General features: G+C 40.6%; 2 protein-coding genes across 2 annotated transcripts in view; both read left to right on the forward strand.

Moving 5' to 3' along the window:
- The first annotated feature begins 1,550 nt into the window (after positions 1-1,550).
- On the forward strand, positions 1,551-2,586 carry LOC141351619 (fibrocystin-L-like). Its single transcript, XM_073858727.1, has 3 exons — positions 1,551-1,831; positions 2,178-2,285; positions 2,389-2,586. Exons 1-3 carry the CDS (start codon positions 1,706-1,708, stop codon positions 2,584-2,586), a joined length of 432 nt encoding a protein of 143 aa, XP_073714828.1. The 5' UTR covers positions 1,551-1,705.
- Positions 2,587-8,042: 5,456 nt separating this feature from the next.
- LOC129454601 (fibrocystin-L) overlaps positions 8,043-27,151 on the forward strand; it is a 68,299-nt gene continuing 49,190 nt past the window's right edge. The window contains exons 1-20 of the mRNA XM_073858728.1: positions 8,043-8,051; positions 9,090-9,225; positions 9,398-9,552; positions 9,823-9,945; positions 10,484-10,589; positions 10,676-10,783; positions 10,962-11,126; positions 11,275-11,396; positions 11,542-11,674; positions 14,900-15,092; positions 15,358-15,500; positions 17,655-17,702; positions 18,210-18,398; positions 19,883-20,053; positions 20,338-20,546; positions 20,914-21,892; positions 22,048-22,296; positions 22,727-22,891; positions 23,063-23,237; positions 23,422-23,578. Of these exons, the coding sequence (XP_073714829.1) occupies positions 8,043-8,051; positions 9,090-9,225; positions 9,398-9,552; positions 9,823-9,945; positions 10,484-10,589; positions 10,676-10,783; positions 10,962-11,126; positions 11,275-11,396; positions 11,542-11,674; positions 14,900-15,092; positions 15,358-15,500; positions 17,655-17,702; positions 18,210-18,398; positions 19,883-20,053; positions 20,338-20,546; positions 20,914-21,892; positions 22,048-22,296; positions 22,727-22,891; positions 23,063-23,237; positions 23,422-23,578 (3,735 nt within the window). The remainder of the gene's footprint in view (positions 8,052-9,089; positions 9,226-9,397; positions 9,553-9,822; positions 9,946-10,483; positions 10,590-10,675; positions 10,784-10,961; positions 11,127-11,274; positions 11,397-11,541; positions 11,675-14,899; positions 15,093-15,357; positions 15,501-17,654; positions 17,703-18,209; positions 18,399-19,882; positions 20,054-20,337; positions 20,547-20,913; positions 21,893-22,047; positions 22,297-22,726; positions 22,892-23,062; positions 23,238-23,421; positions 23,579-27,151) is intronic.

The raw sequence follows: 27,151 nt of genomic DNA on the forward strand, positions 1-27,151 counted from the left end.
ATACACACAAGGTTGTCACTTCACCTTTCAATGCTTAATCTTGTTCTGTACAGACATAGTTCAGTCATTTACTGGAGTGAAAACCGCATTCTATTACCAAAATAACTCCCGCATAATGCAGGTAGTGACAACCGCATTTGCCGGAACTTTGCATAGTGTTTACAGAACTGACTAGTTGATAAAATATTTAAATGTGCATCATGGACATGACAGGTCTTTCTTCTGAAAAAAATCAATGCCTAAAAGGGAAAAAGTCTTCTGTATGTGCGGTGCAGAAAATCACGGAGGTACAAGCGTTATGTGTGACGCCAGATCTTGCAGATAAAAAAACAGCTATCAAAATGTCCCATGATAAACAACATACATTTAAATGCTTTAACTCACAGACCAAAATATTGGGCCCTGCGCCTTCCCACTTTAATAAACTAAGAACTTGATCACTTCATGACCCAAAGCTACATGTATGACCTGTATGACCACCACAACAGTGTGTAAACCCAAAAAAGACGTGGACATGTCACGACTGGGAAACAGGAAGTAGGACGCATACGCAGAGTTCACAATAAATAGATAACTTTTAATAAAATAAATAAGAAACAAAACACGAGAAGTAAAACAACATGCAGGTAAGTAAAACAGGAACATCCAACACAGGGAACAGACAGGGTTGTAATGACAATGATCCGGCCATGAGTGTGACACAAACACTGGTATAAATACACAAAGACTAATGACACACAGGTGGAATGAATGATGTGATAAGTAACAAGTGTCCAGGTGATGACAATATAGAACAGACACAAAACATGACACGGATCACCGTGACATAACCCCTCCCTCTACGAGTGGCTACCAGACACTCACATAAACACAAAACAAAAACAAAGTCTGGTAGCGAGAGTCCAAGGGAGGGGTGGAGGGGTTGGGGATCCTGGCGAAGCCGGCAGCCGCCGGGATGAGACCAACAGGACAGTTGGCCGGACTGCGCCAGGAGAACCAGAGCGATCGCTCCGAGAACCGAGGCAGACGAATTACCCCCCTCCTGGGAATCGTCGACGATCAGATGCCCCCGGAAATCATCTCCCATCCCCTCGCGGAAACGGAGACCCTCACTCGGTAGCCACCCCGGGGAAATGATCGGGCGTGGTCCGTTCCGGATCCCCCTGCGAGCAGGATGGTGGTCCTCCGAGGGACCGTCGACGACGACTCAACCGTTGGGGGACCGCCTGAGCCGATCTTCCTCCCGCAGACCCGCAGGAGCGAGCGATCGCTCACGGTGGTCCCCAAGAGGGCTGATGGGGAACGAACCCCGATGTCACTATGTCATAACGCTGAAATTTTTTAAATGTTAACCACCTGAGACTGTTGCTATGGTTACCTGTGTCAATCATATTTTTGGGAGTGAGTCTTGTCCTGTAGAGACATTAGGAGATTCACTTCCACATTTAAATGCGGTTGTCAATCTCGAAACTTTGTAAAGTGTAAAGCATCATGATTCTTCTTAATGATGAGTCTGTGAGAATTAGTACCACAATTTTACTATCTAACAGTACTTTTTGCATTTGTAACAGTTCATTACATTGTTTTGACAGGCATTGGGTTGCCAACACAATTTTGGTAAAAATATAAACGAATATTCTTAAATGGTTTCTGTCTTGTAATTGTCCCATTTTCAGGTGACTTTGAAGATCTTCACTATTGGAGCATGGGGCCAGATGTAAACATCACAGTTACTGAGCGAGTAAAAGGAAAGGCCAGTCTGGAGAATTTCACACTGATGTGGGGTGGAGTCCCATCTACTCCACTGACTTTGAATGCATCCGAGACTGAGGTGTTTGTTTGATTGTCTAATTAAATATATTTTAATATTAATATTAATGAAAAAGCTAAATTTGTACCCAATCAATCAATGGGACTGTACCTTTTCAAAAAGTACATCTTCATATTATAGTACCTCAAAGATACATATCGGTACCAAACGTACACATACAGTATTCTGTACCTAATGGTACATATTAGGACCTTTTTGAAGGGTATTGCCCCAGTGACAGTTTGGGGACATACTGTGCTGTATTTTGACAATTTGTTTTACAGTGAGTGTATGCATGAAAGAGTATGTACACCTTTGTTAGGCAAACCGTGTTATGATTTTTTTTACTTTTGTTTTATGATTAAAGGTGCTGGCTGCACTAAATGTGATGGTCACAGCTAAATGTCCATCACAGATTCCAACCACTGAAAACTCGAATGTGACATTTTTCAGAGATTATGAGGACAGCAGAGCAGTAAGTAGTTTGTATCGATAATTCAATGAGTTCAATCATAATAATCATCAATTTCTTCAGCCAAAGCATCAAAAGTACATAAAGCTTCTTTTTTGTCAACAAGTGGTCAGGATACCTGGTCACAGATTCTGAAGCTTTCTGTGGCCGTTGGTCTCTAAGGAACCCAGAGATTATATTTCACTACAGTGACTATACAGCATCCGGCAATGGAAACTACAACCCAATCCCACTACAGACGTACAATACTGTAAGCACCACAAAACATCTCAGTTTTCCTCAGGATGAAAATAAAGTTCCATAAGAAAATAAATATTTTTACTGAAATGTCTAAAAACTATTTTGTAGCTTTGCATGGCCTACAAAGGCCGTTTGATGAATAAACTTGGACTGTACGTCAGTAACCGGACCAGCGCAGGTGTTAACAATGTGGGAAATATACAAATCTCTGTGCAGTTTGACTCAACGGATGAGTATGTTTAATACTTTAAACATTAAGTAATCTTACAGTATGTCACTTAATTGGCAGATTTGTAATCTGCTATTAAAAATGCACTGAATTCACAATCAAAGTCACTTTTGTTATAAGCTTTAAGTAATTTTGTTGTGCTCAACCTCAGGTGGAAATACAAGTGTGTGGATCTCCTGGATTCTCTTCAGCAAACATACAACGGCTCTGACCACAGACTCATGTGGCTGAGTTTGTATGGAGAGAGCGCTAACTCTGTTTACTACATTGACACTGTTCACATTGGACGAGCAGCGACTGCTTTAGATCCTAATGGTACTAAGAAATACTTTTGGTTTTATTTTGATGATGGAATTTTTAAGTCAATGACTGTAAACAAATGTATGTTGGAAATATTTCCTGGTTTATCCACAAACTAAATAAAATCTGTTTTAATTTCGGTAAAATTGATTATTTCACTTCCTCTATGTGTTCAGTTATATTGCAGAGAAGAAGGCCACCTGCTCTCGCCCGCTCAGGACATATCTTCTCAAGCTTTGCTGTACGCAAACAGGCAAATGCTTCGCAAATCAGCTATGAGATCACAGCGTCGCCATACAACTGCGGCTTTGGTATACCGTTGTTTGAAATCGGCTTTTTACAGGTGAGATAATAAACTAAAAATGTTGAAAGACTATCTTTCAAAAAATCATCCATGCACTGAACATTGTTATAGCATTTAGTAATTTTAGTAAGTTCATTTTATATTGTGATGTCATGAGAGGTTACACAGTTTTCAGCAGGATGGCTCAAGTAGTGTGAGGAGACAAAGTTCAAACAAAACAAGGATTTTAATATAGTTTTTGGGAATCAAGAACAAAAAATCATTCTGACATTTTGTTGACCTTCAAGCATCAAACTTCAATGAGGTCTCTTCTTATAGTCCTGATTCCCTCAGGTAAATAAACAGCCTTTTATTCTTACTTCAGTCCATGTAGATCGTGGCCAACCCAGTAATAAGCCCTTCTTCAGTTTGGTAAGCATTATATCAACAGCAAGGTTTTCCAATGTTAAGTGTCTCCAGTTTTTGTGTTCCTCCTCTGAGAGTGCAGCTTAGAACTGAGTGTGTCTCTCACCCTTAAAAACCCTTCAGCTCATCAGATCCTGATCAGTCTCAGCTGTGTGGAAATACTGATTTGTTTGAGGGGTGGAGTTCCCGACTAGCCCAGCAGATGAAGCCATAGCTGTTTGTGATTGAAACCATCTCAGGGAAATGTACCGTCCCTCCAGGACACAGCCTCTAGTGACATCACACATCCCCCCCCCAAGACTGACGTTCTCGTCGAGGTAAAGGTGCTTGCAAGCCCTATGGACAACAGAAAAGTTAAACGGTTGCAAGCTCAAAAACCATCTGGTAACTCTACTGTTAGTTTCCTTGTTCTTGGCCATACATTGCAGAGGGGTGTAATCAGATACCACCGTGAAACGTCAGCCCAGGAGATAGAACCGCAGGGACTCCAGAGCCCAGGTTACAGCAAGACATTCCTTTTCCACGGTTGAATAATTCTTCTCCCTTGGAAGCAACTTTCTGTTTAGGTAGAGAATGGGATGTTCTTCACCGTCTTGTGCCTGGGCGAGGACAGCACCCAGACCCACCTCTGAAGCATTCGTTTGGACAACGAATTATTTCTTAAAATGGGGCGCCACCAGGATTGGACTAGAGCAGAGTGCTTGCTTTAAGTTAACAAAGGCTGCCTCTACTGCAGGATTCCACTTCACCATTCGTGAGTGGCGTTTGGTTGTCAGCTTTGCCAAAGGTGTAGCTAATGTAGCAAAATCTGCAATAAAACGACTATAGTAGCCGGCTAGGCCCAAAAATTACCTTACTTGCTTCTTGGTGATGGGCTGTGGCCAGTCCTGTATGGCCTGCAGTTTGGCTTTCTGAGATTTGACCAACCCCTCACCCAATGGTGTACCCCAGGTAGTTTGTCTCACTGAAAGCCAACCAGCACTTTTATGGGTTCGCTGTGAGCCTTGCCTCCCTGAGCAAATCCAGCACTGCTTGCACTCGGGGTATGTGGCTGGCCCAGTCTGGACTTTGTATGACCACATTGTCCAAATATGCCACTGCGTACCTCTTGTAGGGAACAAGGACTCGATCCATCAGGTGTTGTAACATGGCAGGTGCCCCGTAGAGACCAAATGGAAGCCTGGTATACTGGTAGAGCCCCTCCGGGTTGGCAAAGGCTGTCTTCTATTTGGACGCCTGGGTCAAGGGTACTGTGAGGTCAAGGGTGGTTAGGAAGCGAGCATGCCCCAAGGAGTCTATTAAATCATCGACACGAAGCATTGGGTAAGCATCGAATTCGGACACCTCATTCAACTTTCGATAATCATTGCAAAACCTTACTGATCCGTCTGGTTTGGGAACGATTACAATGGGACTTGCCCAGGCACTTTGGGACTCTTCAATTATTCCCATCTCCAGCATCTTTCTTACCTCCTCGTGTATAGCTACCTCCGGCACATAGTATGGGCGCTGGTTTACCGTTTTGCCAGGTCTGGTGCTGATCTCATGTTGGACCACCTGGAAGGAAGGAGAATACCTCCCGGTTCCGATCTATGAGTTTCAGGGCCAACTGTCGTCGATGTGGGGACAGACTCAGACCCAGCTGAACCTCTTCTCACACCAGTTCCTTGGTCCCTTTGGGGGGTAGACAGCTGAAAATCGCCTCTCTGGCGTGCCACTTCTGTAAGAGGTTAACATGATAAATCTGCTCAGTTTTTCTTTTCCCAGGTTGCCTCACCTTGTAGTTTACCTCATATGGTCCTTGCCAGGTTGCCAGGAATTTACACTCAAGGATTGGCACCAGGACCAGCCCTAGGACCCCTGGCTTAAACTCCCTGGATTGAGCAGATCTGTTGTAGGAGGCTTGTTGTTGCCGCTGAGTGGCCTCTAGGTGTTCACGCATCATGGGATAGATGGCCTTCATATGTCCCTCATGTTCCTGACATGCTCGATCAGTGTCCGCTGTTGGCAAGGCTGCTCCTCCCAGGCCTCCTTGGTGATGTCGAGCAGTCCTCTGGGTCTGTAGGAAAGCAAGAGCTCAAAGGGTGAAAACCAGTAGAAGACTGAGGTACCTCTCTCACCACAAATAATATGTATGGTAACAGCTGGTCCCAGTTCCGTCCATCTTCCCCAACTGCCTTCCGTAGCATGAATTTTAGTGTTTTGTTAAAACGTTTGACTAAGCCGTCCATCTGGGGGTGGTAGACTGAGGTTCTCAGCTGTTTAATTTTCAGTAAAGCACAGAGTTCTTTTATCACCCTGTACATGAATGGAGTCCCTTGATCCGTCAATATCTCCTTTGGGATTCCCAGACTAGTTGAGAGGAGGAACAGCTCCTTGGCGATTTGTCTGGACGTGGCCTTCCTCAGTGGAATGGCCTTAGGGTACCGAGACGCATAGTCCAGTATGACCAGAATATACTGATGTCCCCTGGAACTTTTTGGTAAGGGCCCAACTATGTCTAACCCAATCTTCTCAAACAGATTTCCAATAATGGGCAAGGGAATGAGCGGGTTTCTATATGTGGGTTTTGGTGCCACCTGCTGACACTCAGGGCAACTACGGCAGTAGTTCTCTTTCTCTATGTGTGCGCCCGGCCAAAAGAACTGTCGCATGATTCTTTCCTTAGTCTTCTCTATGCCTAAGTGGGCCCCTAGCAAGTGCGTGTGTGCTAGGTTGAGTACGTTGGCCTGATACGGCTGTGGCACAAGGAGCTGTTCAAGCACTTCATCATTTTCTTTACTACCTGATACACCAACCCTTGGTTTACTGCAAAATGGGGGTAAGTGGGGCTTGTCCTATCACCTAACACTACTCCCTCTAATACCTGCACATTTCTTAAGGCATTTGCATGGGTGGGATCTTGTAATTGAGCCGTACCATACTGGCCTGTGAGAGGAGGAAGCTCTTGGGTGCCTTGGACGTCTTCCTCAATAGGGAACGGAGCACTTTCCTGGGCCACGTTCTCTTCTCCCGTGTCCCGACCAGTCTCTGTGTCAGTCTAGGCACCTGCCACTCCTGCCAGGGCCTAGGTGGGTGTGAGTGATTTGGAGGGTTGCACTTGAGCATTCTCAGGGTAAGTTTTGTCTCTCCGTCTACAAGGTACTCGGATTAGCCTCTGATTGAGTTTCTTTCCAGAGTGGGTAAAAGGCTGGACAGTCTCACCCAATTAGGACAGGGACGGGGAGGGAATCAACCACCCCCGCCGCCGTGAGTATGGTGCCCCAGGTGGTGGTCATTGTGAGTTCCATAACGGGGTAGTCTCTGGTGTCTCTATGGACACAGGAAACAGGGAGGACTTTCCCTGGGGTCAGACACAATGGGCTCACCAGGTCCTTACACACCAGGGTGACCCGGCTACCTGAATCTAGTAAGGCCTCCACATCCTGTTGATTCACAGTCACCGGGCAGGTGGGGGGTCGATCTGAGCCGCCATCTACGACTCCCACGAGCGAGGCATACTGGTTTTTCGGGTGGTGAGATGGAGGACTCAGCAGTGGGCATAGGTTTATCCGCTGGTTTCCCGCACTGCCAAGAGATATGTCCCACCTCCCCACATCGGTAACACTGTCAAGCTTCACTTTCCCGCTGTACTCTCCCTGAACACCATTGGTTTCTGGCTCCCCCTGGAGCTGGGATAGGTCCTGGCATAGCTGGGCTCTGAGTCTGGTTGGAAGGTCCAGCTGTGGAAGCGCTGGGCCATACTAAACTTGGTGAGCCAATTTCTATTGAGGATCTCAGACTTCAGGGCATCATAGTCGGTTACCTGGTTGGGGCCCAGGTCCCAGACAGCATTCAGCGATTCCCCAGTTAGGAAGGGGCTAACAGACCAACCCACTGTTGCTTGGGCCAGGCTTCCCTAGTGGCCGTGGCTTCAAAGGCATGCAGGTAAGCCTCAATGCCATCAGTGGCCCCCATCTTAGATATAAAATCTCTTGCCTTTATTGGGCGGGCATTTTGGACGATCATCCATCTCTGCAACTGCAGTTCCACTGACTTCAGAAGATTGGCTTTCTTTTGCTCCTCCAATAGAGCAGCGTTTGCTTGCATCTGGGCTTGCTGGCCAGCAACAAGGGCTTTCAAAATTTCCTCCATTTTATTCGATGGGGGGTTTACAGCCAACTTGGAAACTGGGTGATCAAACTTTCAGTATCCTCCTCTGACATGCACTATTGAAGCTTGAGCAGTGCCCGCATTCTCCACCATCTGTGATGTCACGAGAGGCTACACAGTTTTCAGCAGGATGGCTCAAGTAGTGTATGGAGACAAAGTTCAAACAAAATAAGGATTTTATTACAGTTTTTGGGAATTAACAAAAAAAAAATCATTCTGACATTTTGTTGACCTTCAAGCATCAAACTTCAATGAGGTCTCTTCTCATAGTCCTAATTCCCTCAGGTAAATAAGGTCTTTTATTCTTACTTCAGTCCATGTAGATCGTGGCCAACCCAGTAATAAGCACTTCTTCAGTATGATAAGGATTTTCCACTGCAAGGTTTTCCAATGTTAAGTGTCTCCAGTTTTTGTGTTCCTCCTCTGAGAGTGCAGCTTAGAGTTTTATTTTTCAACCCCCCCCCCACACACACACTAAGTGTGTCTCTCACCCTTAAAAACCCTTCAGCTCATCAGATCCTGAACAGTCTCAGCTGTGTGGGAATACTGATTTATTTGAGGGGTGGAGTTCCCGATTAGCCCAGCAGATGGAGCCAAGGCTGTTTGTGATTGAAGCCATCTCAGGGAAATGTACTGTCCCTCCAGGACACAGCCTCTAGTTACATCACAATATTCACTATTACATATTTGAAATTAAACATTATATGTGTTAAGGAATAATTGACGAAAGGCTGTTGAATTATTCGGTAATCATGCACACCCGATGTGTTAATACACCCACGTTGATAACAAGCAATTGTGAGCTTGAACTCAATGTTTATGCATTATTTTTTCTTCTGTATTTATTTCTTGACTTGATTTAGTTTTATATTATTAGGAACTAAGCAGAAACAAAAATGAACAAGCCTGCAATCATTTTCTTCTCCTTGTAATTATCTTATTCATTCATTTCAATTCATTACTTTTGCTACCACACACATATTTATGCTTTATTTGTTGAAATGAAATAAATATTTTATTTCAATTAACCTTGGCGTTGTGATATGGAACTAATGTAGTCAACAGATCTGGAACTACAGTTAATAAATGTGCGTTTACTGAATAATAATGCACACCCTTAAAACAGGATTCCAACATACTGATACAGCATTCTCTGACTTAAATTTTTGTCCTATAGAAACTGCCAAACCGCACAGAGGATCTACTGATTCAACGTCAAGAGAATGCCACAGTCACCATTACCCGTCTTCAGAAAGCCAGCCCCCCTCTTACTGGAACCTTTGATGTAGCGATCTTTGGTCAACATATTAAGGGTAAACTGGCTATGAGTTTGTTACCTACACTAACATAATTTCCTGTACTTGTACTACAGATTGTTAATACTGTTGCTTTGATGTTTTGCAGTGAACTGGATTTTCTTCTCTGCATAAACCACAAATCTTTAAGGGGTTTTAAGATATTTTATCTGTGGTGTTTTTACCTCAGGTCTGCCAGTAGACAGTAGTGCTGCGGACCTTAAATTCGCTCTACAGAGGATTCCAGAGCTCGGTCAACTGGAAGTGCAAAAATATGGAAGTTGTACGGGATACAGCTGGGACATCCAGTGGCTCACAGTCCCTGGCAATCAGCCACTGTTAGAGGCAAGACACAATAAACTCATAAACACCAAAGCAGAATGAAAATTCGTCAATTTCAGTACCTGTAAAAAATAATTTCATGAGAATAAGCAAATAATAATTCTAGTAATCCCACATCTGCATCTCTTCTAGATTTTAGACCAAAATAAATCTTATTAGTTTTTCACTCTGCAATCCACAAGTTATACATTAAAATATGCATAATCTGAGTTATGCCTCCCACATTCTTTTTTTTTATAAACCAAAATCAACACTTAATTATATGTTAACCAGATTAATTCTTCTGCTGTGATCGGCATGAATCCTTCTGTGACATCTAGTGAGGTTGAGCGAGGAGGACTCTTCAAACAGAGAATTATGGGAGACTATCTGCGCATCCCAACAAATAAACCACAGGTGCATTTCTCACACACTACAGATTTGACTACAATATTTGTTTGACACATACATTAATTAATCTTTTTATGGCAAGTTTGGTCACCATTTGGCAGATTGAATCTTCTCCTATTAACAATTGGTGTTCCTTAAAGGAAGAATAGTGACGCTGTTATTTTTGAAAAACACGAGGGTAGAGAAACAGCAGAATGTTTACAACAAGCAGACAACAGGGGCAAACAATGCTAGAATTACAAAAATACAATAAGTGCAACTATACCTATAATCATTCATTTTTTATTGTAAGATCAAAAGAATAAAAAATGCATCACAAAGTTAAAACAATTTGGTTGTGCAAGTCAGTTCAACCTACTATTTTAAGTTTTGGCTTAAAAAAGTTGACATAACTTATTCAAGTTGAAATTGTTGAACTTATTTTTTTAAGTTGAAGTAACACAAAAATATGTGTTGTTTTGACAAAAATGCTGCAAATTTTTACAGACCTTTGAAAGTGTTTACACACAGTTATGTGTATGTTTATGTCCATTTTATCCATAAGGTGGAGGTTTTTATCAACGGCATCCCATCATGGTGTTCGGGTGACTGTGGTTTCAACTGGAGTGAATCTAAGACACCAACAGTGACAGGAATTTCTCCTACAAAAGGTGCAGTAAATAATAAAATAACATGTACAATATAAGCTGTTATCTGTTTTGTTTCGATAGTTCTTCATGTTGACTTGCATTTTTAGGTTCTAGTGGCTTATCAACTGTTCTGAACATAACTGGATCTGGATTTGATGGTGGCAACGTCACTGTAAAGACTGGTGATGTGAAATGCTCTGTCCAAGAGGTCACCAGTAAGTTAAAATCCAACAAGATGCATTCTGAAGAGTTTTTTGTCCTTTTAGTCTATGCATGTTTGCTCTTCAAAGCTTGAATATGGTAGTGTATTAGATTAGGCATTAGTGATTCTTAATCATTTCAAGCAATATAAGAAATCTGAGCATGTAATTTTGTCATTTGTTTGTGTTACAGACAGCTATATAACCTGCAGAGTTGGTCCAGCAAGTGCTGGCATGCAACCAGTATCTTTGAGTTTCTCTGTCCTGGGCAATGCCCGATACCAGAACAACATCAGTTTTAACTTTACACACCTGTTAGGAGTGACCTCCATAAACCCCACCACAGGAAGTGAAGCAGGTACAACAATAATAATTTCAGCAACATTGCTAGAACTGCATTCTTTTGTGAAAAGTCTAAAACGTCTTTAAAATACACATTAATTGGCTATTGTTGCTTTTGATCTTAGATTTAGATTTTGTACTAAAATGGTTGTTTGGCTTCACAGGAGGGGCGATTCTGACTGTGTTTGGTTATGGATTCAGTATTAATACATCAGTCACCATTGGCACTCAGTCATGTAATGTTATTAAAGCAGAGTTTAGCCAGCTGAGATGCATTGTTCCTGCTGTAAGTGAACAGTTGCTTTTACTTTAATATTTTTACTTTCATCGTTCGTAATAAATTTACTTTTTGAGGCGATTTATCAGATTTCTGTGGGTTTAAATGTTTAACAGTTATTCAACATACATCTTGTTTGCCAAATATCAATCAGGGATCAGCAGGTAAACAGACTGTTACAGTGACCATGGGAGAGATAACAGCATCTTTAAACAACTCCTTCACATACAACAACACTCTGATGGCCACCATCACTGCTGTCAGCCCACAAACTACAACAGTATTTGGTAAAGCTTTATTTTATTATTACATAAATCCTATTACAAAAATACCTTTCAAGTAATTGTATTAAGAATTAGCCAATGAACTGACTCCTGCAGATCCCTAAATATGCTTTGCAATACTAATTCATCTTGTTGGTTTTCTATAGCAGGTCTCATTGCTGCAACAAGATCTACTTGTGCTGCTTCTGCTGTTGCTACAGTTTTAGGCAATATTCCCATAAACTAGAATTTCAAAACCATAATGCCATTTTTCAAGAAGCACCATAATGTTGCTGAACTATAAACACTACTCCCCTGATTTAACACATGAGTCAGATTTGGTGAATTGTTACTTCAAAACTTTACACACAAATCACTACATTTCTCAGTGCTTACACCATGTGGTCATATGGAAAGCACTAGCATTCAATACTGTTCACTCAAGTCAGCACAGCTTACGCTCAATTAGCAAACAATGACCAAGGTGGAAACACTAAGAGTCAAAATTGAACAAACACCAACCAGATCCTTCAATAGATAAATAAAAGGGTCTGAATCAGTTCACTGAATAGGTCAAGGAGAAGGAGGAGGAAGAGGAAGAGGAGGCAGAGGAGGAGGGAAGGAAAGAGGACGTGGTGAAGGAGGAGGGAGTGGACATGATGAAGAAATGGGTTGAGGAGAAGGAAGGAGAGGATGACGGAGAGGAGGAGGCAGAAGAGGAGGAAAAGGAGAAGGACATGGTGAAGGAGGAGGAGGGAGACGAAGGGCAAGGTGACAAGCAGTCTCAGATGAAATTCTAGCCACTCTAGTTGACCATGTTCTTGTCCATGGTATGACTATGAGGTAGGCTGAGCAACGAGTAAAGCCTAATTTGAGTCGCTTCACTGTGTCCTCCATATTTAGAGCCTTCAGGGAGGAAAACAGTATGATGTACTTACAGTAAGACTGCTCTGTACAGTAACATTAGTGTGCATACACTGTTGGACTATGCTACTGGAATAAAGAAATGCATGAAACGTGTCAACCTCAGAATCTTTAGAAGAAGACAGGAGCCATCCTCGCTCTTGAAGTGCATGATTATTTCTAGAGCCTTATGTGTGCTGTAATGCTCCATTTTCACTAGTCCTGCTATACTGTTCATACTTATAGCAGTGTACTTGCATAAACAACATGAGCAAGAACCAAAATGAAGATTGATTTTATTTCGGTTCTGGTCTATTGTTTTTTTTTTTACTGAATTAGTTTATAACGCAGAATGTGGCCTTCAAATAGAGAAGAATTTGGATATGTTGAATATGCCCCCCTGCCCCACTCAACCCCACCCCGCCATCACCCCTACCCCCTTACCACTCAGACACACTTTTTTACACACAAATACCAATTTTCAACATTAAAGGTTTATCTTTTCAGTAGCAATGCGGTCCACAGAAAACAAATTGACATTTTGATAAATGCATGAAATTGTAAAAAAAATAGCGCCACCTGGTGGACAAGTATACAAATCAAAACTTGAAGGCCAGTAGTTCAAAATGATAAATTGACATAAAGGTATGCATTATAAGATAAATGGGGGGTCAAAATTGTAGTTATAATGGTTTTCAATGGGGCATTTTTTGGCCCTAGGATCACATGTGTCGGTTTTTGTGTAGCTTAGCCATTTTAAGCTAATTTAAAAAACTGAAACCAAAATTCTAAAACTCACCAAAAATGATTAACCTATGGCAATTTTGGGCAATATTCAATCACCACAGTCAAGATGGTTTAAAAATCAAAATCAAAATGGCACAAAATGTCCTTAGGATCTCTTAAGGAATAACAATTGGGAACTATTAGCCTGTGTCTCTAGCATTTTATGATAGAATTTTGTACTAGGTTATTTTGGTTGTTGTAATGCAGTGGTTTAGCTTCAGGATCCAGACTTTACATTGAACATCTAGTGGTGACCCAACAAAGTATTTAAAATTGTTTAACTGTGTGGACCCTGTAACACAGTTGACTTAATATAAGCTTAGAATCTCTACTTTCTGCAGATATTCATCACTTTGACATATATTTTACTGTAAGAAAGATATTTACATTCCAATTACACTATCACCCCCCCCCCCCCAATTTTTTTATATAATTTAATATTCACATATTTCATATTTTCCAAGTTTGACAAACATGGGCAAGTCTTATATCAAATGAAAGCTCTCACTCCCTGGAATAAGGCTACATTGTTATTTTTATTTTATCATCACATAATATCTTCATATGAATATTGAGGTAAAAAATTGTCTTTTGTAAACGTATGTGAAACGTACACTATTTATTATATGTGCAAAACGAAAAAAGTATTTTTATATGAAAATGTATTTTTTTACACCCTTCAGTAAAATAAGAATAACTTTTGAATTCGACATGCTAAAGAGATCATTCTTTTTTTGTGTGTTTACTGTCTGCTGCTGGTAACAACCAGAACTGTCTGCAGTTATCCACTTTCAAGGACAGTGTTTGCAACATAAAAAAGGAAAATTTGGTGTTTCATTTTAAGAAAAACAACATAAATAACAATATTTGTCAGAAACTGCAGCTTTTTATGTAACTTCAAAGGGTTTTCTGTAAAATGATATAAATATATTGCATTTATTCCACTGTATGTGGTTATGGGACACTTCAAATTATTTTTAGGCAGAAATTGAATACAAAAAGAATAACTTTTGCATACATTATGATAGATAAAAAATTCCTTTTTCCTCTGTAAGCTGACAATTGCTGGAATCAAACAAAACCGTGCAGGTTTCGTTACCATTCAGGGCCAGAGTTATACACTTTTAAATACAGACTTTAGAAAAGACATCAAAAAGTGCCTATTTATTCTTGTGTTTAGGACTGACAACACATACAACCATGTTTAGCACTTTCAACAGTGTTTTGTGTGATTTCAAAGGGTTTCCTGTAAAATGATACCAAACTTTTGTATGTACACCTCTGCATGTGGGTATGAGAAGCTTTTGAAAATGGGTAGGCCAAATCCAGGCGGAAATCCCCAAAATAGCCTCAGGGTGTAAGAAGTAAAAATGTAAATGAAACAATTGAAAACAATTAAACAATTTGTCAATATTATGATAAATGTATAGGCCCAACAATATGCAAACAAAAAATGTAAACTATATACATTTTTACGTAACCTCATTAATAATACCTGCATTACAGTAAGTGCTCTAAACTATATACATTTTCTATCTTGTTTTTTTTTTTTTTGTAAAGGTCTCAGAGTTCTCACCATCTTGGGCAGAAATTTTGATGTGCAGGTGAATGGCAGCTCTGTTCTGATTGGTGAGACCAAGTGTGAATTGTTGCAGTGGACCAATAAAAACATTACCTGCATGTTACCCACACTCGGCCCAGCTGTATACGACATCCGTGTGAGAGTCGGGAACCAGGGCTACGCCGTAATCAGGTCTCATATCACTCACTGTAATGAATAACAGCAGGTTTTAAACTTCTACAGCACATGTAATGTATGTCAGCATTTCTACAGTTTATGAAGTTCATTGTTTCAATAAAATTGTAAAATATTTTGTTTCATTTTGTTTCATGATTTGTAAATTTCTAATGACATTTAATCAAAAGTAAAGACACCATTCTTCAATACAGTTGATAGCATACTACTGTTGAATCTAAAGCATACAGTTAAGAGTGACTAAATGATTTTGTTTTTGCAGTGCTGGTGCTAGTAGCAGCATAGAGTATGTTCTGAAGGTAACAGGCTTCTCTCCACCGCTGGGCTCCCTGTATGGAGGAACCACCATCAACATCACCGGCTCTGGGTTCAGCTCAGTCCCAACAGACAACAATGTGACTCTGGGTAAGACAAGAGAACAGGACCAAAAACAATGTGTCAGTCATTTAAAGAATAAGCTATTCTTGTAAAGTACTCAATGCACTGTTAGCAACACAAAATGGCATTTCCTAATGGTCAGACGTATAGACAAATATTTTTTGTTCAGCCAATATTGCTGTGTTGGTCAGGTTGAGATACCTAAAGGAAAGAGCAATGTTGAAGCAAAATAATAATAATAATAATAATACACTTCAGCTTTACATCACAGTATTTTCTCTACAATACTCTCAAAGACAGACACATGCTGGTCAGCTGGTCTTACTCTATTCAGAGTATAAACATGATTTATGATTCTAACTATATGTAAGGAATAATTGACGACGGGCCATTGAATTATAAGAAAATAATGCACACCAAGGTGGTAATGTGCCGTTACACCGCAGGTGTGCATTATTTTTAAATAATTCAAAGGACCGGAGTCAATTATTCCGCTTATACCACGGTTACCACAAACATTGCTCTGGTGCCTATTTTTAAGACATTTGAAAAGATAGGTGTGCGGTTAACAGAAAAAAAATCAACACCCATAGAACATTTCTCAGCCAATCAGAATGCAGCATTCAACAGACCCGTGGTATAATCATGTTTATACAACAGTTCTTTCTGGTTCTCGAATCTGATTGGCTAAGAGGCGTGCAATATTCTACTGATAACGGCACAGTAACCGCTTCACCTTTCGTATCATTCCGCCACCTAGGGAATGGAGGTCCTCTTAACAGTCTCATCTCTGAATGGAAAACTGCAGGCACACACGGACACACACAACCGCGCTGTTTTGAATCACTCTCCGTGTGTCTCATTAGTTCACTAGCTCGTAAATCAGTCTGTGAATCCCCAATCGGAAGTTATTGTTCCGTCAAAGATCAGCGCTCTTGGATGTTACATTAAAGTTAATGGGAGTAATGTCTTGTCACATCGTGTGGACACTTGGAAAGAGGAATGTAAACACTCATTTTTTTCTGGAGCTATATCTCTTATCAGAACGCGAAAACACCGTGGAACTGCAGGTAAGCACCGCAGCTTTTAAATGTGGACATTGATCATTTATTTAATCACGACGTGACTATTAAAACATGTTATGAGAATATCGCCACTGGTATATTTATAAGCAGCATGCAAAAACATCTCTCTGACACTTATAAAAACTGTTTTATATAGTACTGACAAGAACGAAGTCTAATAATAACCGAGTGCTCGTATCCCGTTAAGATGAAATGGTAAACCAATAGTAACATTATAGAAGTATAGTTTTATTAACTTTTACCTCGCGCCAAAACAATAACAACACAAAAGAGACTAAATATGAATAAGAAAACAAGTAATAGTTTCATCATGACACCAAATACTGCTGATTTGATCTCATTTTGACCATCAAAAACAAACAAGGCCAACATGAGAGCCAGGGAATCCCTGTCAGAGATGTAGCCCAGAGAGGGCGGTGGTCAGCGGGGGCGAGTGAACACTGACGTCCGCTCATGCTTTGGTTCTCATTCGTACCGAATCTCACTAAGCAAACGTTCAAACAGGCGCTATCTTTACTAATCGACTGCAGATTTAAATATAATACATATACATTCTCGACTGAACTAATCTTAAAACTACTTTGTGACCAAGAAACGTTAATATAAAGAAACGCCTATTCGTCCATTGAGTTATTATGAGATTCAAAGCAGCCGAAAGTGTTACCTGTCATTCTGGCCGCCCTCAAATTCGTGGCGGAAGAAGTAGTTCTCAAAAAAAGAGGCTTTTAAAATATCTCTGTTGTTGTTTTCTAGTTTTCGTTTTTTCAAACGTGTGCCGTCGAACTGTTGTATAAAAGCAATATCGCTCTCGGAGTCGTGTAATAGGGAAGAGCTATATCACCCTCCTACTCGAGCGATATTGCTTAAATATATACTGTATTTTCTCCAACGCTATCTATATACAGTACCAATTTAAACGTTTTTTTATGAGGTGGCTTATTAGTATAAATTTGTACGGCCACATTTGTACATTTTTGTATGATTTGCTATTGCCCGTGTTGTTGGGTTTCGTTATTGTATTTTTTTCATGATAATGGTATGTTGAATGATTCACATATTTTAATGGTTGTTGTGAAAAAACATGAATTTCCCACAGGAGATGCACAATGCAAAGTAACAAACGCTTCAGAACATCAGCTGACGTGTGTAACACAGCCGACAGAGAAAATATATACAGTGACAAACCAAGGTGTCCACCCCGGTAAGATCTATTTAATTTCACACATCAGATTAATACATCGGTCACAGTAACCCAGTCACTGTCAAGATTTGTTGTCTCATTGAAAATGAATGAGTTTTTTTTTAAGTACTTGCTAATAAAGTAGCAGGGCCCGTCATGCACACTTCTTATATGTGACCCTATCTGTGAAATCTAGTCTCATAATCTGAGATTAGGAGCACCTAAGTTTGATTTTACTTTCACTTAAATCTGACATGGCCTTAGTAATAGCCTCAGTAATAAAGATGTCAATGTTATATTTTAAGAGAATGGTCTTTACATCATGTAGGATGATTTCATGTAAAAAACAGTAAATCACATGTAGGGTCACATACCTGAATGTAGTAAAATGTGTTTGCATATACGTGTGAACATTTGACTACATGCATGTATACAGTACTTTAAATCATACTATACTGTATGTGTGTTTAGTGTATGGTCAAGGATACCTCTGGAGTCCCTCTGCACTTATAGTCTCAGTGGGAGATACAGTGTTTTGGCGCTGGGAAGCTCCGGCTTTTGTTTCTGATGTGGGCTACAGGGTCTTCAGTGTGTCCAGTCCCAGCAGTACTGATAATGATGGCATTGTCTTCAACAGTGGAGACACCAAAACCACCAAAGGTACAAAAACTATATCATCACTTATCTCACAATCTATATCATAAGATAAATCTATATTGTAACATCAATCATTCTAATTTATTTCATTTTGTAGTTTTTAATATGGTCTATCCAAAGTTCAGTATAGTGTTCAGTAAAGTGTTACTGGTAATTAGTTTCACCAGGACAATATCATTAATTTTGATCAAAACCCTAAATCCTATTCCCAGTTATAGTTTTAATTAAAGGCGGAGTCCACGATGTTTGAAAAACGGTTTGGAGAAGGAGACGGGCCGACTACCAAAACACACTTATAGCCAATCAAATCAAATCAAATGCCAGTTTGCGTATGTGTGGGGCGGGTCTATCAACAGAAGGTCCAGATTCTATTGGGGTAGGGGCGTGTTTGTTTAGGTGATTTCAAATATCAACATTGGCTTTCAAACATCATGGACTCCGCCTTTAATATGCAAGATAATTCACACATATCCGGTAAAAACCTTAACGTGCATAAACAATTATTCATTACATCTTGAGCAAAGTCTGCAGTGTTGTTTCAATTACTTTACCATGAATATACAAAGGAATCATAATTATGGGAATCGGTTTAATATATCTGCTGCTTGTAAATGCTTGTGCACAATAGACAGACTGTGTACCGTGATGCACTGAATGTTATGGCAATGGCACAAAATAAACTCACTTTTAATTCATGAAAAAATATGAAAGATTAAAGGATTGAATGTAAAATATTATTATTGAGTCTCTTGGACATAAATGAGGACCGATTGTGAGATGTTAGAAAGCGTAAAGAGTTGCTTCACCTGTAGCCTGGTAAGTAAATAAATGCTGTGCTTTAAACAAATGCATCTATGTTTAGATGTTTTTAAATGCTACCTTACGGATGTATTGTATATGATGACACTGTACCTGTGGATATGATGGGATGAGAAACATTTTAAGTAATGCTTTGTAAAAATCCCATGCCGCTGTTCTAATGCTGAAACGCTTCGGCTCTAAATCCTCTGCTTAGTTTTTCATGTTACAAAGTCTGTTATCTAAATAGGGATTAGACATAGTGCCAGCGCAACTGGCTTTTAAAGGGGATGAGAGATTAAAGGAGAAGACTCTCATTGGTTTAATATGAACAACCCTTTTCGACCGTGCGCTCAGCGCATAAACCATATTTCCCGTCGTTAAATGAGCAAAAGTGGCATCGTACACGCCCATTTAGACATTGGCTTAGATCGTTAAAATAGGGCCCAAGGTGTCTACTAGTGCCATCATAATTATACACCAGCTTGCCGGTCATTGAATAGAATACAATGTGTGATGTGCGGAACTTATAAAGGGACAATCATACCATTTGAGGTAAATTTCCACATTCCAGTAAAGGAAATAAAGAGGACAATAAGTGTTGGTGACCAAATTTCAGTTCGTTTGAAGAGGGTGGAAATCTGACCCTACTGTTCTTTGTATTTCTGTTTGTGTGTTTTACCTTAAAGGGCTTTTCGGATATCGATTCACATCTCCTGGAGTTTATTACTATAGCAGTGGTTACATTGGCTCTAGTAACCAGAAAACGCTACAGGGCGTAGTCACCGTCAGGTCTCTGGAGGAGAGAACGGTTGGGCTTCAGGTGTCTATAGCTGGAATACAGGCCTCTGTGAATTTAGGTACAACAGCAACATTTAATGTTAAAACTGTAGTATGTACAGTATACTTTCTAATTTCAGTAATGTCAACAAATTACATTGCAAACACTTGAATAGACAAAAATTCTAAAAAAAATTATATTAAATATCACTTAAAGTGGTTAATTGGCTCATAAACATATATGGAAGCACTCTTTAGTGCTATAAAGCACAATTTTAGTGCATATTTTAAAGCCAAAAACATTACATTGTTTTAAGAAGTAATTACTAATGAAACAACAAATCTTCATTTTTGTCCTCCACAGCTTCAAGACAAATAAACTCTTCTGATTCTAAATGTGTGGCCACATCTGACTGTGTTCGAGATCAGCTGGAGACTTCTGATGGTCTGTACTTCAGTTTAACTTCCTGTGCCAGTCCCACTGTAGAAAAGATTACTCCTGACCACGGTACCACACATGACATCATCAACATCCTGGGATCTGGCTTCAGCAACACTTCCTGTGCAAATGAGGTGAGGTTCAGAGGCCGATATTGACATTTAACTGACCTCAGCTCAGAGGAAGTTTTTTTTCAATAATCAAATATGTGACCCAGTGAAAACCCAACCAAAGGCATTCTTTTGTGATTTCCTTTTTTTAACATAAAATCATTCTACACAATGTAAAAAAACTTTTTACTTTTGACAGATAAACAGCAATGACATTTTAATTGTTTAATGTTATCTAAATGATTTAAAATAAAAATGTTCAGACATTGTATTGTATTGTACAAATGTTTCTGAGTCATTGTCAGCTGCAAAAATAATGAAATATGTACTTTATACATACTACTTGGAATAAAGTTAAATTAACATTTTGCTTTTCATTTGGCAACCAAAGGTCAAAGTTGGAGGTCATTCATGTCAAACCATCAGCAGCACCTCTACTGAGATTAACTGCAGACTCAGTCCTGACAGTGGCACTCCAGTGGGCATCCCCCTACCCGTAACCGTTCGGGTGAACAACATGGGTACAGCCATCATGACAATGCCAAAAGAGTACGACCGCAGATTTGTGGTTCTACCTGTGGTTGATTCTGTCTCTCCCTCTGTGGGCAGTACGACCGGCCAAACACGTCTCTTCATCTCAGGTTCTGGTTTCTTGAACGCATCTGTTATGGTTGCAAATGCTCCATGTGACGTGGTTTTCATGAACTACTCTTATGTGGTTTGCGACACCTCGCCGTCTCAGACTCGCAGGGGAAACGTCACAGTTTACGTTAACAGCATCTCTTCCTCTTGCAGTTCTGATTGCATGTTTCAATATTCTGCATCTATTGCACCAGTTGTCTCCAGTGTGTCACCTAATTCTGTTACTGGAAACTCTACTACTGTTTTAATCACTGGCAGCGGCTTTGGAAGCAATACAGCTGATCTGAGAGTATCTGCAGACGACATTATACTGAAAGTCACAGGGGTTTCAGATAACAGCATCACACTTTTGGTTGGTGCCCTGCCTGCTGGCACACATACCCTACAGGTAGTTGTCATGAGCAAAGGTCTTGCCACAGGAATCTTCACACTGACCAGCACACCACAGGCCACCATCAAACCAACATCAGGAAGCATTGGTGGAGGAACTCCACTGTTGATTGAAGGAAATGGCTTTGTGGAAGGAAACACCACTGTGATGTTTGATGGTAACCTCCCCTGCATAATTTTGGAAGTGACCCCAGACAGAGTGAAATGTTTGACACCTCCTTATCCCAAGGGACAGGCGCAGGTGGATATCCGGGTGTTTAATGTTCAGTACCCACGTCAACGTTTCAACTACTCCATTGAAAAAACTCCAAACATCACGTCAGTGAGCCCTATAACTGGTAAGATTTGATTTTCTGAGATTTTTACAGAGAGGACAATAGAATAAAAAATAAAAAATCTTGGCAGGCAACAAAATCTAATACAGAAACACAGGGCACAATTCACCCTAAAATTCTGAGCTTATAGCCACTCTATTGTTTTAATGGTCACACAGGTCCTGTGGGAACAGAGATCACCGTGTCTGGTTCAGGGTTTGGCACAGATGCAGCGCTCATCTCAGTGGAGATTGATGGAGTGGATTGTAATGTGACATCCATCACAGACACACAGTTGCTGTGCACTGTTGGGGAACACGCAGGAGGAACATTTCCAGTTATGTTATACCATCAGGTTAAAGGTCGTGCCTTGACAAAGTCTGTCTTCAGCTATGAACTGCTGCTGACAGGTGTCACACCAAGTGAAGGTAATCACTTTCTCTGCTACTGTATATATCGTACCTTATTTATAATGTAATGTTTAAAAATTTGAATCTACTGTAAATACAGGATATTAAAATAGGAAGTATAAAGTTGAGTTTTTTCTAAACAAATAAAATAGGCTTATTCAGCCCTAATCCTGTTAATAATTTTGTAATTTATTGGGCCTACAGTAAGCAGTTTATGTACATAGATCAATTGCTAACATTTTACTTTAACTTCAACTGGTAAGCTATTTCACCTTAAATGTTTTACTTAAAGTGATAAAATTAAAGGGTCACCAATTGAAGTAATTTTTAAGTTAATCCAACTTTTTACAGTGTAGGCAATTTTGACATCGGGACCTTTATATAATTTGTATGAGACTATACAGCAAGAAAACACTACAGTTATGCACTTTGTTCTGTATTTCTTCAGGAAGCTATGCTGGAGGAGCTGTTGTTGAGATTCAAGGTTCTGGATTTGACCCAAACTCCACCAGAGTCCTCATCTGTAACAGAGAGTGTAACGTAAACGTGCAGATCTCCACATCTACCCAACTGTACTGTGAAGTCCCGTACAACAATGGTATGCATTACCTTCTAATTTAACACTGCAGATTGTACTGTAAATAAAAATATGTTTTTTAAGTTTTGTGTAAAGTCAATCACCTGGAGTAAACATCTGCCACCTTGGATACAGATCTCCTACAAGTAAAAAAAATCTGTCTGGATGTATCTGTAGATACAGTACCATATGTTGTTTCTCTTACAGGAAATGAAACAAGTCGGGCCTGTGAGGTTGTAGTGATGAATGGAAATAACAGAGTCAACCTCACAATCGGCTACACATACAGATCCTCTTTAACCCCGGTTATCAGTGATGTCACACCACGCAGAGGGGGAACAGCTGGAGGCACCAGACTCACCATTACTGGATCAGGCTTCAGGTGCAAACACACCTAATTTACTTGCAATACAAAGCAAAGACAAGTTACTTCTAAGAAATGTTAAGCATTTACAGATAATTTTAATTGTTAAATGCGAATACTTTTTAAGGCCTTTGTATTAGTGTTCATATTTTTTAAGAAAATTAATTCTAAACCTTCACTTTTTTACTTGTCTCACCTGTAGTACAAATGCCAGTGAAGTTACTGTGACTATTGCGGGATCTGTCTGTGATGTTGAGTCAGCCAATGGGAAGCAGATTATTTGTGTGACTAATGCTCAACCCAAATCCCAAGAAACTAAATTGCGAGTCCTGATAGGAAACAGAGGAATCGCCAGAATGGTAACAGAATATTTAATAACAGATGGTTGGCCCATCCTAATTAAAAAAGAACTAGAAATGAACCAAAAAGGTTTATGATACCTGAAGATCAGCCAAACTCTATTAAGGTAAAACTTGACTACCACTGAAAATATATTAACTAACTATATTAAAATATGAGATTCACCATATCAGCCAATAATCCATATCAGTCAATAAAAGCAATTGTTGACGCTATAATTGCTGATAGTTTAAAAATAGCAGATAGTCATGGCCGATATATCCTGTCAATCAAAAGGGTACAGGAAAATGCAATGAATGTGAGCTCTGGGTACAAAAAATTTAAAGAAACATTCCTAGTTTAATGTCCAATATTATAATGGCCATTATATGAATGAATAACATTCATAGAATATAATCTTCAGAATTTAGTTAATGCAAGTTAAAGTTCCTGTTCTTTCTGTGTTTTTGAAGCTTTGATTGTGTTTCCAGTGCGCAATATAACATGTGTTCATGTTTAACGTGAAAAAAATTGTATTTTCACACAATTGACTTATCTGTATACCGCTGTTGTCACTGTCCTCAAAATGGGCTGATGTCTTCCTTGTTCTATGAAGTCCTTCCTTCAGAATTACGTAACAAGTTCTAAATGTGTAGTTTGTTTAGTGTGTTGTGATTCGACAGCAGCTTAGCTTGCCGTTAGCTTAGCTGGTGACAAACATATTCCTGTGAGCGCTGGCCTTGTTGTAACTGGCCATATAGCACTCTGCGGGGCAGACGATTGTAGGGCATCCTTATCACATGCCCCAACCAACACAGTTGGTGATGGGTGACAGTGGCCTCAATACTTTTGCAGCCTGTTCTCCTGAGGATATCAGTATGAGGCACTGCCGCCAAGTAATTCCCAGAATGCGCTGGTGACAGCAGATATGGAAGTGTTCCAGGGACTTGATGTGGCGGCTGTAAGTAACCCACGATTCACAGCTGTAGAGGAGGGTGGTGATACAGACCGCTCGGTAAATGCTGATTTTTGTGTTGAGATGAAGGTTCTTGTTCTGAAAACCCGCTGCCGGAGTCTTCCAAAGGCAGCTGATGCTTGTTTTGATTTTGTTCTGAACTTCATTGTCAATGCAATTGTCTTCAGAGACAATGCTCCCCAGGTATTTAAATGATGGGACAACTGACAGTTTTTCATCTGCAATAGTGAAGATGGGTGGCACAGATGGGATGTTGGCACTCCATTGGCAGAGTACCACTGTTTTTTGGCGGTGTTGATGGTCAACCCCATCCTGCTGTATGCCCTTACTGCTGCATCTAGGACAGACTGAAGGTCTTGTGGGGAGTGAGATATGAGAGCGCAATCATCTGCATACTGCAGCTCAAGTATCCTCATTCTGAAGTTTTGTGGTTGTCTGCAGCCTCCTGATATTAAAGAGGTTACCATCTAGTCTGTACACTACTGTCACCCCACTATTGTCTTCAATATCCTTGTGGAGAAGCTTGGTGATGCATATGAGGAAGATATTAAAAAGCACTGGAGCCAATACACATTCCTGCCTTACCCCTGTGCGCACAGGAAAAGGACTTGACTGTTGCCCTCCAACTGTCACCCTAGTAGTCATTCCATCATGAAACTGACGAAGGATGTTGACAAACTTGGTGGGGCATCCAAACCGGTTGAGGACTTCCCACAAGAGATCTCTCTCTGTACAGTGTCGAAGGCTTTGGAAAGGTCCACAAATGCCATAAACAGGTCTTTATGTTGCTCCCTGCACTTTTACTGAAGTTGCCAGGTTGCAAAGACCATGTTGACTGTGCTCCTGTTCTTTCTAAACCCGCACTGTGACTCTGGTAGCATGTCATTGATCAGTTTCTGTAGAATCACCTTGGCCAGGACCTTGCCTGCCACAGCAAGAAGTGATATGCCCCTATGGTTCCACAGATGGCCCTATCCCCTTTACTTTTATTGATGTAATAAATACTGGCATCTTGCCATTGCTGTGGGATGTTTTCATCATCCCAAACCTTGGTGATGTAATGGTGTAATGCTCTTGTACAGAGATACCCTCCCTGTTTTAGCAGTTCTGCAGGAATATTATCAGAGCCAGGAGTCTTGTTGTGCTTCAGGGAGCAGATAGCTGACAGAACCTCCAGGAAGGTTGGAGGTTGGCTAAGGTTGTCAATAAGGGGGAATTCAGGCAGTTCATCCAGGATGGTATAGTGGTATAGTATAGAGTCCTGATTTAGTAAGGTATTAAAATGTTCAGCCCACCTCTCCAGGATGCTATTCTGGTCTTTCAAGATTTTGGACTCATCTGCAGTGATACAGTGACTTTTTGGGCCGTAGATGGATTTGACTGCATTGTAAATGTTGTGCATGTCATTTCTGTCAGTGAATGTCTGAATTTTATGAGCCTTCTCCAGCCACCATTTGTTCTGTAAGGTCCTCAGAGTTCTCTGCAATTCTTGACAAGCTTTTTGCCACTGCTGTCTGACAGTGCTGGATAAGGTTTTTTTTAAGGTTTCCTGATGTGCTTTGTGCATGTTGCTTAATAAGTTATGGATGAACTCTAAGATGTTATCAAACCAATCTTGATTGTTCCTGCTCTTATAGCCAATTGTCTGGGTTGCTGCTTCATGAGGGGCTACAGTGATAGAGGTCCACTGCTGTTCTGTGGTTTTCCACCCCTCTGGGGGAGTTCTAGCTCTCCTAGTTTCTCAGTCAGGGAGCAACTCATTCCTTGTAGTAGTGTCTTCCAGGCGGAAACAGTCTTAACGCCTCCTACTGGGTCCCCGTTTTCGCATGGGGGTCGCACATTCATGAGGACCTTGGTCATGATCATGCAGTGATCTGTCCAGCATTCTGCACCTCTCATGGCCTGGGATTTGAGAACGTCTCTGATGTCCCAACGTCTCACTATGACATAATCAATCAGGTGCCAATGTTTAGAATGTGGGTGCATCCATTATATTTTGTATTTGGTCTTTTGCTGGAAGATGGTGTTGGTTATGGTCAGGTTGTGCTCAGAGAAGAGGGTAAGTAACCTCATGCCATTTGAGTTGGCCTGACCAACCCCATGCCTGCCAAGTACTCCTTTCCATATTTCACTACTTTTTCCAACGCGGACATTGAAGTCCCCAAGCAAAAGGATCTTATCATTTTTGGGGATCTGGTGGAGAACATCATCCAGTGTCTGGTAGAGAGAGTCTTTAAACTCACTGTAAGATGGTAGAGTTGGAACATACACACTTAGCAGTGTGGCATAGCGCTTCTTCACCAGGGGGATACGTAGGATCATCAGTCTTTCACTGATGCCGACAGGTGTTTCAGTGAGTCTTGATAATCATCATCATCAGTCCCATGACCTAGTGTGGTCGTCGGGTCACTGTACTGTTGAACATCTGATCAAGTCCTTCCATTTTTCTCGGTCATGTGCCAGTGCCTGTGTCTCTGCAAAGCTTTTCATGGTCCATTCTGTAATGTTGTCCGCCCACTTCTTTCTCTGTCTACCTCGTCTTCTGCCACCTGGGTCTTGAGTCTTGATCTCTGAGTCTTGATAAAATGTGTTCTTAATAGCTAGTCCCACACCATGC

Source organism: Misgurnus anguillicaudatus, chromosome 20 (genome assembly GCF_027580225.2).
Source record: "Misgurnus anguillicaudatus chromosome 20, ASM2758022v2, whole genome shotgun sequence".
Taxonomy (NCBI): domain Eukaryota; kingdom Metazoa; phylum Chordata; class Actinopteri; order Cypriniformes; family Cobitidae; genus Misgurnus; species Misgurnus anguillicaudatus.